This window comes from Pelodiscus sinensis, unplaced genomic scaffold (genome assembly GCF_049634645.1).
Source record: "Pelodiscus sinensis isolate JC-2024 unplaced genomic scaffold, ASM4963464v1 ctg35, whole genome shotgun sequence".
NCBI lineage: Eukaryota > Metazoa > Chordata > Testudines > Trionychidae > Pelodiscus > Pelodiscus sinensis.
Window position 1 is genome coordinate 2,063,547 of NW_027465908.1, and position 12,718 is coordinate 2,076,264.

The 12,718-nt window shown below is 52.3% G+C and overlaps 1 protein-coding gene across 1 annotated transcript in view; it reads left to right on the plus strand.

Annotated features, from left to right (window-relative positions):
• LOC142824443 (junctional adhesion molecule C-like) overlaps positions 1-12,718 on the plus strand; it is a 52,087-nt gene that overhangs the window by 35,039 nt on the left and 4,330 nt on the right. The window contains exons 2-7 of the mRNA XM_075916412.1: positions 5,374-5,439; positions 6,681-6,794; positions 7,445-7,597; positions 7,877-8,079; positions 9,518-9,617; positions 11,326-11,455. Coding sequence (XP_075772527.1) covers positions 5,374-5,439; positions 6,681-6,794; positions 7,445-7,597; positions 7,877-8,079; positions 9,518-9,617; positions 11,326-11,455 — 766 coding nt within the window. The remainder of the gene's footprint in view (positions 1-5,373; positions 5,440-6,680; positions 6,795-7,444; positions 7,598-7,876; positions 8,080-9,517; positions 9,618-11,325; positions 11,456-12,718) is intronic.

A 12,718-nucleotide genomic window follows, 5' to 3' on the forward strand; every position in this document is an offset into this window, starting at 1 on the left:
CCTTGCTGCGCTTCCAGGCCTCTGGAGATGCTGCTACTTGCAGTCGGGGTTTAGCATGGCTCCTTTAGGCAGTAGGGAGCCTGTCTCGGACGTCACAAAGAGCTGCAGCTTCCACTGGCTTCATCTCACCCCTTCTGCAAATTAGACTCAAGGTTCACCAGACTCTCTCTGCTACCCAAGTCTCCGAAGATAAGACGACTGGACTCCCAGCTCACAACAGAGGGGGGAGCTCTGAACAGGGGAAGAGTTTGTCCCTGCTCCTCCTCTGGGCTCTGGCTCCTGCCTCTCAGAATTACTCTCCTGCCCCAGAGGATTTTCCAATCAGGAATGGGAAAAAGCTTTTTCATCAGTTGCAGATTCAGCCTGCTCTCTTCCTTGGGCGCTTTGGCTAATTAGTGCTGTTCAGAAAAGACTTCTCTCCTGTATGAGAGCATGAGTCGTGTGTGTGTGTGTGTGTGTGTGTGTGTGTGTGTGTGTGTGTGTGTGCACGCGCGCGCGGGGGGGGTTGTGTGTGTGCACGAGAAAGATGCAGCAGAAGCATCAGCGAGATGGTGATCGCGAGGAAAGGCCAGGCACATCTAGACTGCTTGCTTCTGCCGAAAGATGATCTGCAAATTCAGAGCTAATTTGCATATCTTCTTCTGATCGCGTTATCGGAAGAGATTGTCGAAAAAGAAAGCAGTTTAGAGCGGTTTTTTTGAAAAAAACCCCTTTTTCGAAAGAACCCTTCTTCCCAAAAAGAATGAGGTGTGCAGGGTTCTTTCGAAAAAGGGTTTTTCCCCAAAAGAGCCACATCTAAACTGCTGTCTTTTTCGACAAAACCTCTTCTGATAACACGATTGGAAGATATGTAAATTAGCTCCCAGTTTGCATATCTTCTTTCGGCAGAAGAAATTCATCTAGACGTAGCCCCGGTCTCCTGGGCAGGGAGAAGAGGAGGGAATGTGGGCTTTGCAGCCTCCGGGTGGGAAACCTGAGGTCAGAAACAAAATGGCCGCCTGGGCACCAGGGGCCTGTTTAAAAAGTGTGTCAGGGCCCTTCAGAGGGATTTTCCTGAGCTCGTGGCTTGTCTTCATATGGCTGGTTACGTTAATGCTCTGGGCTTTTGTTGGGATTAGTGAGATCTGCTTATGCTCACCAGGGAGGAAAGTAAGGGTCAAAACCAGATTCGCCATGTGGGATCTTACATGAAACAAGAACGATCAGAGAGAGCGAAGGGAAAGGAACGTGCTGCAGCCTCTATGTGGCCTGGTTACCCGTCCGCAGAGCTAAGGCAGGAAGTGGCAGGGCAGGTCTAAATGTGCTCTCACTGCTGACCTGCCCCTGTGCATTGTCCAGCTAGCCCGTGGCCTTGTGATGATGGTAAACGAAGACTGGAGCATCCTCTTCCCCCCACTGAGACCCAGCACTGCAGACGACATTGCGCTGCGCTCCCAAAGAGGACGTATTTTCAGACTCCGATAAGTGCGCACCATGTCGCACGCGGATTCCTGCTGATCCTGACAAACCACCTTACAGGGACAGAATTGTCCCCTGGAGGCAGTATGAGGCTGTTCCCGACATGTCTCCGGATGCTGAGGCAGCGAGGGGAGCAGAAGCAAGCAGTAATGGGCCTTCATAGCGCAGTAGCTTAGCGTGGGCTTTTGCTAGTTTGCAGTGTCTTGTGACCCCCACCCTTGAAATCTCTCTGGGGATTCTCCTGGAGTTCTTCTGGTCTTTAGACTTCACCAGCCCCCCCAAGACTCTTGGCCTTGTAGAGAAGCTGTTTGGCGCAGGAATTATGCCCAGCATGGCACTGAGCAGACTGTCAACACAACCAATAACGAGCTACCATAATCAGCAGGGAGAACTCCCGAAGTGTGGCCCATCAACTTTCACTTGGACTCATCTCTTAGTTGTTTTTTAAAATCCCCTTTACCCCCCGTCCTGCAGCCAAGGGCAAAGTTTCTTCATTGTTACTGTCCTGAGCCACCACACTGCAGGGCTACGTCTAGACTGGCATGATTTTCTGCAAATGCTTTTAATGGAAAAGTTTTTCCGTTAAAAGCATTTGCGGAAAAGAGCATCTAGATTGGCACGGACGCTTTTTCGCAAAAGTGCTTTTGTGGAAAAGCGTCCGTGCCAATCTGGATGCGGTTTTGCGCAAGAAAGCCCTGATCGCCATTTTCACCATTGGGGCTTTTTGCTCAAAACAATACCGCGTTGTCTACACTGGCCCTCTTGCACAAAAGCATTTCCTCAAGAGGGCTTTTGCATTTCCTCTTACATGAGATCGTCAGTGTTCTTGCAGAAATTCAAGCGGCCAGTGTAGACAGCTGGCAAGTTTTTCCGCAAAAGCAGTTGCTTTTGCAGAAAAACTTGTCAGTCTAGACGCAGCCCAGGAGTTCTAACTTCCCTTCGTCACTGGGACTTTGGTATTTTGGGCGGAAAAGTTTCAGACCGACCTGTGGCAATTTGCAGTTGTTTGACTTAGTGATGTAGGCCCTTTCCTCCCTCTCCACGTCTCATCATGAGTCCCTTCCCTGGTTTGTCTCGTCTGGTTCATCCAGGATAAAGCAGGATTTTGATTTCTGTGCATATCAGGTCCCCAATGCCTTAGTTTTCATCTCCCTGACTTTGGGCCTGAGCTAATGCCCACTAACGTCCATAGGGTGGGAGTTCTTTGTATTAGGGTTACCAGGTGTCCGGTTTTCACCCGGACAGTCCAGTATTTGCGGGTTCCATCTGGTTAAAAAACCAGGAAATACCGGACATGTGCAGTGTCCAGTATTTCCCGTTTCCCTGGGACGGAAGCCCAGCGGGGACAATTTTCCCCGCCACGTCTGGTGGGGGCAGGGAGTGAGGAGGGGGCAGAATCTAGTGAGGGGGGCAGTTGCTGGGCGCCAGGCTAGGGGGGTGCCGGGCTGGGAGCGAAGCGCACGCTGCTCAGACCCATGTGACCAGCAGAGACCCGGGAGCTGGCCGTGTGATGCCTCCCTCTACACAACGGAGCCGAGGCAGCCAGGCTGGGGGGCAGGAGCAGCCACTTTAAAAGTCAGATTGTTCCCCTGTGCCTGGCTCTGCGGGGGGAGATTTGATTGGAGCGGGGGCTCCGGACACCGGGGATGCCTAAGGGGGAGTGCACTGGGATGGGGGGACACTGGGGGGAGCCTGGGTCTGAGGCAGGGGTGAGTGCATTGGGATGGGGGGACACTGGGGGGCCTGGGTCTGAGGCAGGGGTGAGTGCACTGGGCTGGGGGGACACTGGGGGGGCCTGGGTCTGAGGCAGGGGTGGGTGCATTGGGATGGGGGGACACTGGGGGGGCCTGGGTCTGAGGCAGGGGTGAGTGCACTGGGCTGGGGGGACACTGGGGGGGCCTGGGTCTGAGGCAGGGGTGGGTGCACTGGGATGGGGGGACACTAGGGGGGGCCTGGGTCTGAGGCAGGGGTGAGTGCATTGGGATGGGTAGGCTGGGGGGGGCCTGGCTTAGGGGGAGGGGTGGGTGCTTTGGTGGTTAGTGTGTGGTCCCAAACTGGAGGGAGTGGTGCAACTTTTGCTTAACAACTTTGGCTCCCCCCACCTTTTTTTTCCTCTTTATGCTTAACTTTGGTCTCCCCCTTTTTTTCCTTGACAGAATTTTTTCCTGGTGCTTTTGTTTTTGTTTGTTTTTTTTTGGGGGGGGGGGCAGTGTTTGGTATTTTTTGTTAAACCCTCTGGCAACCCTATTTTGTATTGACGTCAGTGAACCAGACAGCCCCTAACCTCAGTGGGTTCCAAGGGGCCAGAGCAACCCCCTACCTGCAGCAGGCAGGGGGCTACGCCAGCCCCCAGTGCTTAACCAGAACCGATAAGCATCACCCATTAACCTTTCACATCCCTAGTCTCCATGCTGGGCCCTGTGTACTTTGTGTGCCCTGCTGTACCTTGTCCACAGGGCTGTGGAAAAACCATGCTCGGTGGGAGGGTGCGATGGAGCAGGAAGGGATGGGTCCTGCCGGGAACTAGAATATGCAGCAGTAAAACCTTCTCCTTGTTTGCTCAGTTTCATCCCACTTTCCTGGTGTACGTTGCTGTCTGCTAGCTGGATGCCTCCCCCTGCTCCAGAGGAGCTCTGTGTATAGTTGTGGGGGGGGGGGGGGGGGTATACGTGGCTTGTCCAACCCTTTGAGTCCTGCTAGGAGGAAAGGCGCTAATAGGGATGTAAAACGTCATTTAAAAAGGTAACTGTGTAACTTAAAAATCTTAGTGGTTACACACGCTGCAGGCTTTGTAGCTGGCTCCCTGGGAGCAGGCTGGCAGCCCTTTCAGGCCAGCTCCTGGGGAGCCACAGCGTATAGCCTGCGTGGGGGGGTGGCTGGCCCGTGCCTGCTGTGTTCCCCATGGGGCTGGAGCAGCCCCTCACCCAGGGCAGGCAGGGAGCTGCTCCAGCCCCTCTCAGTTAACCTTTTCCATCCCTAGGTGATACAATGCTGGGAAAGCCATGAAAGGTCTCAGGGACTGATTCAGGAGGCCGGGAGACCAAGCTGCGAGAGGGGGAAGTAGGGATGACAGAGAATGAAAACAGCCAATGGCAGACTGAAGGCTTGTGGCAGATGGGGGGGGGGGGGGATTATGTAGAACACTCTGCACTGACTTATCCCTGCGCCTTTAGTAGTCAGTGCTATGCTGGTAGCAAAATCAAGCTGATGCCGAGGACTTCTGCACATTCCACTCAAAGGCTGAAATCCTAGTCAAATTGAAGCCAGTAGGAAATTTGTCACTGACCTGAGCCAGGTCAGGAATTTACCTAAACTGCTCAATTCCATTTTCTTAACTGTGTTCTGTTTGAGCCCTGAATCTTCCCTTTCCGTCCAGCTCTCTCTTGAAACAGCCTCCAGTGGCTTATTAATCACACGTTGTACATTTCTATAGTGCCTACTTCGCGTCCAAAGCACACAACTACGACTATCATCTGTGCATCGACGGTGGGCAAAGAGAACAATTCCAGATGTTAGAGAGTGAATTAAATTCTTGTTTCCTTTTATCTTATCTGCCTCATTAATTTGGACGCAAATGTCCTTATTTTGCAAGCCACTTTTGGCCATTTTTTGGAGTGAGTCCACCCTATCAACATGAGCACATGGCTGGAGGAAGCGTTTTGCTGGTATTGTGCCAGTTTGTCAATGCTCTTTAATTGCTGCTTTTAACCTTTAGTGTTTGCACTGAGATTGATTTTAAATAAACATGAGATTAATGGCTGGCTGGCCCAGCATTTAAGGCCAAGGGTAGCTTTTGTTGTAGGAGAGCTGGTCCTTATTGAAGCTGGCTCAGAGGATTTCTCACCAGGGAGCAAGTTTGTAACAGTAGGAGTTATGAGCTGGGCTGTTCTTATTCCCGTTTGTTTATTTGTATAGGCTATCGAATCTTGGCTGTGGAACTGACATCCAGCAACAAGAAGCCCGTGGTGCAGGAATTCCAGCGTAAGTGCTATGAGGGACTTGTCAGGTCTGCATGCCAGTTCTTGGTCGCTGTAGATTTGCATCAATCCCAACAATTGGGAAAGCTTGCACATGTCTCTGGCTACATGCAAGGCAGAACTAAGGCCCTGAGTTCCAGCAAGGTGTTCAAGCGTGTTTTTACATCTCTCCCTGTTTAGCAAAGCACTTAAACTTCAGGGCTCTGCTGACGCCCCCTGGGAAAATGTTTTACTCGCGTCTCATTGAACTCATGAGCACTTATGCATGTGCCTGAGGATAAATCTGTGTGGTAAGCACTACCGTTCTGGTACTCGTTACAGCTGCAGAAGGGGTTTCCCCATCCCTGTAGTAAATCCAGCCCCTTGACAGACACAGTAGCTTGGTTGTTGACAGAATTCTTCCAGCGATCTAGCAGTGTCTACACCAGGGCGGGCTTAATTACAACTTGCAGGAGTGTCAATGTTTTGCACCCTGGAGCAATGGTATCTAGTTGGATTTCAAGTTTCAGGTGAGGATCAGGTCTGAAGTGGGGCCTAAACAGCAGGTAAGTGCTGCCTTTTAGAAGTGCCAGGACACAAGCACTGGTAATGCTCCAAGAGGTTGTTCTGGGACAGCGTCTCAGAGTACACCAGCAGGACCCAAGCACAGGCCAGAGTCACGTTGTGATTTGTAAGACAGAAGACGGGGCTGTGGGAGATGTAACTCCTCTTTCCCATCCTACTGCAGGAGTTACCCCCTCTCCACGCCTGAGTTCCTGTTCTGTAAAGTGGAGATGAGAGTGTCTCCCGTAGAGGGGCCTGGCTGCTGAATTCACTCAGGTGGGAGGGGTGGTGGAGACATTGAAGCAGTCTCTCAAATGCCGGTGTGGCCGCTATCACCGAGACATGGCTCCAGGAGAGAATAGTGACCCTCGCGCTCCGTCTTGCGTGCTCATTCGCAACTGAGCCAGTGCTGGGCGCCTGCTCGGTGAGGGATTCTTTGCTATAAATCAGACACCATCATGCCAAAAGTGTTCTTTGCTCTCAGAGCTCGCTATTTGCATTGCGATTATTTTCACTGGCCGAGGTGCGTTTTCCCCCAGAGGTTCCTGGAACCCAGCGGCATTCCTGTTCGTGAGGCAGATGAAAGACGGAGACTTTGCTTGATGGGCGACATCTCCCAGTGCAAGTCTGCCGAAGAGCTCAGAGCAGAGGGAAAACACAGCTGCTCCCTGTTAGTCTCTATTTGTTTTTTTTTCCTATTAGGTGTGGAGCTGTCCTGCATCATTAAATCCACCACAACAGCCAATCCGAGGATCGAGTGGAAGAAAATCAAAGGCGATGACAAGACCTATGTGTTTTTTGACAATAAAATTCAGGGTATGAAGATGTGTTCCCCTTTTGCCTCTTTCTAGGAGGGCAGGGATTCTGCTTCTCCTAGTTATTTCCGAAACCCTTGTCGCTCAGCCGAGGGTCAGAACTGAGGGAAGCCTGGACCCTCCTTCCCTGCGGTCAGACCTCAGCCGAGTGGTCAGCAGTGAGGAGTTGCAAAGAGAGCTGTTGTGAGAATAGAAGGGGAACTTTGCATCCTTTAGGTGGGATCATTTACTGGGTGAAGAGAAGGTACAATTAGTTTAGCCCGCTTAGTCTTGGACCCTGGGTCCGTTAATGTCCTGACTGTTACAAAACCAAGCTGAGCAAGGCTGTCAGGACCAGACTTTTCTTCCCTTGTGTCCAGTATGAAACTTGGAAGATCTACCGTCGTCTCAGATAACACTGCTTGCTGGAGTAATCACTGGAGTGCCACTTCCCACTCGTTTGGGAGGGGTTATGTTAAGGTATCGCCAGCTCTAGGATCTGGAGAGTGATCAGGATTGGAAATCCATTCTCTGGCTTTATGGCTTGCAACAGCTGTTAGGCTTTCCCATTCAGATTCTTCCCCTTCTTCAGAGCGATAGCCCTTGCGTGCATTGGTGGAGGGTGCAGCTGGAGATGCGATCTGTCCTGTTCGTCTCTCTGCCCCTCTCCAGGAGACTTCGTAACTCGGGCAGAAATCCTCAGCCGGACATCGCTGGTGATCAAAAACGTCACCCGCATGGACACTGCCACCTACCGCTGCGAAGTGGCAGCCCCAGATGATGAAAACATAGCAGATGAGATAAGCATCCAGCTTACAGTGCAAGGTATTGCCGATACTGCTGACTAAACAGTGCACCGTGTCTGGTTCCCAAGACAATCAGCCTTCTGTGCTGGGCATCCCCTCGGGAGGGAAAGCAGCCCCGGGTATGCTAGGTGGGGTCCAGCTGCTCTGTGCTGCAAGGGGGCACTGGCCAGCACTGTATCCCCTAGGCCACGCGGCATCCTTATTGTCAGGGTGCCCCTTATCCCTCCAGTCCCGGGGCCTGGGGCGCTGCACGGTGGTGGGCAGTGTGATTCACATGTTTTGTGTCTCTTCCTCCAAGTGAAGCCAGTTGCTCCCAGATGCAGGGTCCCAAAAGCTGTGCCCGTGGGCAAAACCGCCACCCTTCACTGCCACGAGAATGAAGGCTACCCGGAGTCCACGTACAGCTGGTACCACAACAGCGAACCTTTACCGACCGACTCCAAATCGAACCCCAAGTTCCGTAACTCCTCCTTCATCCTGAATCCTGGAACGGGCACCCTGGTAAAGCTCTTGGGGAAATGGCTGAGTGCTGCTGCTGGGCTGTTGGGCCGCCTGGCGGAAGGAAAGGGGACCTGCTCTTCGTGGATGCCCACATTAGGAGTGGCCTAAAGAGGAGGCAATGGGAGCAGATTAGGTGTTCTAGCCCCTCGGGGCTGGCCGAGTCCAGCTGGAGGATCTGGGGGATAAGGATGTGAACGATTAACCCAGTGGTTCCCAAACTTTTTGATACTGGGACCAATAAACCCATTCACAAGATTTTGGAGGTAACATTTATTTGCATATTCATTAATCAAATGATGAATATACAAATAAATTGTGTCGCTGGTCCTACCTGTCCTGCGGGTTGTTCCGCCCCTGCGCCTGGCCCAAGGCCTGGCCGACACCGGCTTCCCCGGCTGCGTCCAGCGCTGGGCGTTCTGCTTCAGTGTGCGTGGCACCCGGCCTTCTCCCTGGGTCCTAGCGCCCGCCGGATCTAGCCCTGCTGCCTGGGAACACGCCTGGCAGAGATGCTGCGGCGGCGGGCGCTCTCCCAAGAGGGCTGCGCTCGGCCGTGCAGGGTGCTGTTCCCCCGTTACGCAAATTAATAGGATCGGGCACAATAATCTTTCTAAGGACAGGTATTTTTTTCCTATAATACTGGGCCGCGGACCCCACTTTGGGAAATGCTGGATTAACCCATTACCTGGTAAGCCTCACCCTGAACGCAGGAGGCTTACCAGGTCAGGTTAACCAGCGGGGGCTGGAGCAGGGGGCTGCTTCGGTCGTCCACAGCAGCCTTTGTCCGTGGCGGGCCCAGGGATGGCAAGCAGGGCCGCTCTAGTCAGACTGGAGGCAGCCCCCCACCCTCGGTGTCCTTCAATCAGTTAATTGGTTAAACAATGAAATGGGATTTTTCATCCTTACTGGGGGAGGAAGGACTCTATGGGAGCCGAAGAGATGACTCTAGAGTGGCCAGAGACCACTCTTGTGGGGAGGGAGGACTGGCATAATTCCCCCCGCCCCCCGCACTTTCCTCTCTGTTTCTAGTGAAAGGGTTCCCATAAGAAGTCAGCGCTGTAGAAAAGGAAGAAGCAGTGTTCCTGGCCCTCAAAGGTCTCTCTCAATCGCTGTCTTCCCAGGGGAAGTGTCCCAGGTCCAGTTTGCAGCCTGTGTGACTAAGGGAGATGTTTTGCTCTAAAAGAGGTGACACTAGTTGCTTGTTGGGGCTCTCTTGGGTCTGTGCAACTGGAGTATCTCCAGGCTGCAGACCTGGCAGCACGTTCTGCTCCCTGCAGTCTTTGATGTGATCAGAAGGCAAGCAAAGAAATGCCTGTCTATATTTACAGCCTCCTTTTGTGGGTCATTAAGGCCGAGCCCTCTGGCAGCTTTGGGTGTAGTGTAACACGTTTGTGGGCCGTGATCCCGACTCCTGTCTGACATCATGCTTCCTCCGAAACAGGTCTTCGCTGCCGTGCAGAAGGGTGATGCTGGCCGCTACTACTGCATAGCGACGAACGATGTCGGCTCTGCCAAGTGCGAGGAGCAGGAGATGGAAATCTGTGAGTGGATCTGCCCACCTGGAGGAAGTGGTGGCTGTATAGTCAGAAGCTCGGCAGCGTTGGGGAGCCGGTTCCCGTTGGTATCTCATGCAGCATCCAGTCTGTTCGTGGCTCTGCAAGCTTCAGTGCGGACGTGCCTCAATAATTCCTGGATTCCCGCAGGCAGCATGGTGCTGCACAGGCGGATGAGGCAGAGCCGTGGCTCCTGGCATCTGAAAGTCTAAATAGCAGCGGGGGCCAAGTGTGGGCAAGAGCTAGCAAAAAAGAATTGCTAATGGAAGCCAGGGAGAGCAGATTGGCTCAATTAGTTTCACAATTCCAGAGGTTCCTTAGCTGATTTGGATATTTGATTCTACTCATTAGAATTAATTATGTTTCTTACGGTAGCGCGTAAGGCCCGCCTGCTGCTAGGCACAACCCAGACCCGGAACGACTAGCAGTGCCTGCTCCTACGAGCATGTAGTGCAAACAGACCTGTCAGACACAGGAGTGGAGGGAGGGGGTCTAACCAACAGCGAGCAGTCTGATGGCAGCAAAAGACACGTTAGCACCGTGGTTTTACGGACAGGGTTGGCGTAGTGCGGCTGAGACGAGGGAAGAGAATGGAGGCGTGGAGGGGGCAGGGCAGACGAGGGGCTAGTGTGGAAATGAAGAGTCTTTGGTTACGTGGGAGTTGGAAGGTGTTAACGTCCAGTCAGAGCAAACGTATTGGTGTTGCTCTGGCCAAGAGAGCACGGTAAGAATAGAAGGGCAGCTCCGGCAGCGTGAGGGTCGGTTGCTCGAGTATGATCCCTAGGAACGTGCTCAGGGCAGGTAGCTCTTCCCACTGCTCACAACTGCTGTTTTTAAGCAAACTGGCTTGATCTGAGCTAGCAGGGGCACATCTGCTTGGGCTGGAGATTGCACTTCGCTCTCCTCCAGAGGAGCTGGAAGGAGCAAACAGCCAATCAGCACAGGCCAGAGAAAGAGCACTCGGAACCGTAGGACGTTCTTGTTCAGAGGCGTCTGCTTTGGCTGCTTCCACCAGGTGTGGGCTGTGGCTGGTGCCGCCTGGTAATTTTCCCTTGGGTCTACAGTCGGGTCTTTCTTCGAAAAGGCTCCCAAAGCACTTGACTAACTTGAGCTTCTTAACAAACGTGCATTCTCAGTCCAGGTGCCTTCCAGGAGGGACGTAGGTATCTCTGTAATTGCCCAGGCAGGGCCAAGAAGCCCTGGTCTAGTTGAGAGTACAGACGATCTTTGGATTACTCCCTCATGCTCTGCAACATCACTGACATTTGCACACAGTGCATGTTACAAACCTTGGCCTCCTGAATCATAGCTCTTCGCTATTGCTGCACACCTGTGCTGGTGAGCAAGGGCAAGAGGTGGCCCAGGCTGAGAGCCGGCGGCTATGGGATGGGAGGTTGGGAGCTTTGCAATGTTAGTGTTTATTCCTGAATCCGAGTCGCACCTTGGGGTTAGTGAAGAGGAGTAAAAGGTGGGGATCAGGGCCTGGTGTGTAGAGGATGGAAGCAAACACAAAATACTGGGCCCATGCTCATGTAATGGATAGGAAGAGACTACTGGTGGGGGTTAGGAGGAGACAGTCTGGCCAGGTGTGCGTGGAATCTTGGGGGTAAAGGTTTCATGCAAGCTAGTGTGGGGGGGAGGGTGGAAGACTGGGTACCTCTGGGGATCAGTGATTGATGCCTTCTCTCCTCTCCAGATGATCTTAATATTGGTGGAATTATCGGTGGAGTTCTAGTGGTCGTGGTGGTTCTGGTGCTGATAACGCTGGGCATCTGTTGTGCCTACAGAAGGGGTTACTTTGTGAATAACAAACAGACCGGGAAAAGGTACGATTAGATTTGCCACCTTCTCTCCCATACTCCTCTGTCTTTCCTAGCATACGCTGTAGTAGCAGGGCCTGGCACCTGCTATGCTAGAGCACGGGTCACTGCCTGAAATGCTTCTTATTTCCCCAATTAACTCTCTAGAGCAGCCCAACTCCACAGGTGCTCTCTGAAGGCAGATCTGCACAAAGAAGTTGGCATGCACAAGGGCTAACCTTGACACGTCTCGTGCGATAAGGACGGCTAGAGGAAGAAGCCTTGCTCTAGTAGTTTGGCACTTTGCACAGAAGCGGGGGCTTAGCCCCGCTAATTCCCAGCCATCCCAGCTGCATTTACACACGAGCTTGGCAGATGCTTCTTTTGATCACATGCTGCTGGCATTTAGAAGTCAGGGATTTACTGAGCAGAGCTCATTGTGTAATCAGGCCATGCTCAGGAAATGTGAGAGAGCTGGAAGCACACCTCTTACTGGGTACATCCCAGCACTTCCCTTTGGGATTACAACAGCCATCTCTGAGTTGATCCCATCATTGAGAATTCACAGACAGTACAGAACATTTAAGACTGCAGCATTATGGGAGCCGAAAGGTCAGAATATAAATAGCTTCCAAGATGAGAAACAGAATGACGTTTTACTCAAATTCCGGGATTGCGTAACCTCTGATAGAAGCTGCATTGGCCCATTTCAGTGTCAGATTTCAGCAAGAGCCTGGCCCCCTGTTTGCAAGAGGCTCCGCCCCCTATTTAAACATGACTCCAAGTGGATGCATGCTGGGGAAGCAGGACTTTAAACTAGAATTTTCTGATTCCGCTAGTTTTGTCAAGCACCCCATGCAATAAAGGATTATCAGTAAACCTGCCAGCAGGCAATCAAGAGTTTAAATTTAATTGCATAGTAATTATCAGAGGAAATTATGCTGCAGTGGCAAAGAAAGACACAGCAGTGATCAGAGGGAGGGAGGCTGGAAAACTAAAGTTCCATTCATAGTTGCTGTGGTCAGAAGCATAGAGACGGCAGAGACACAGTTGGCACCTTCTCCCCCTGCATGAAGGGCTCCTGTAAGGAGCAGGAGGATAGTTAGTAGGGAAAGCCCAGCTGCTCTGAGTGGGGAAAAGGTCCAGGCTGGCTTTAAGCAGAGCTCGCTGTGCCCAGTTCAGTTTTCGTTTTGACAAAAAATACTTTTAATTGTCCTTCCCACCAGAATATTAACACCACACACCACCACCAAAAACATCCCTTCTGCTTTGCAATCGCACAGCTCATCG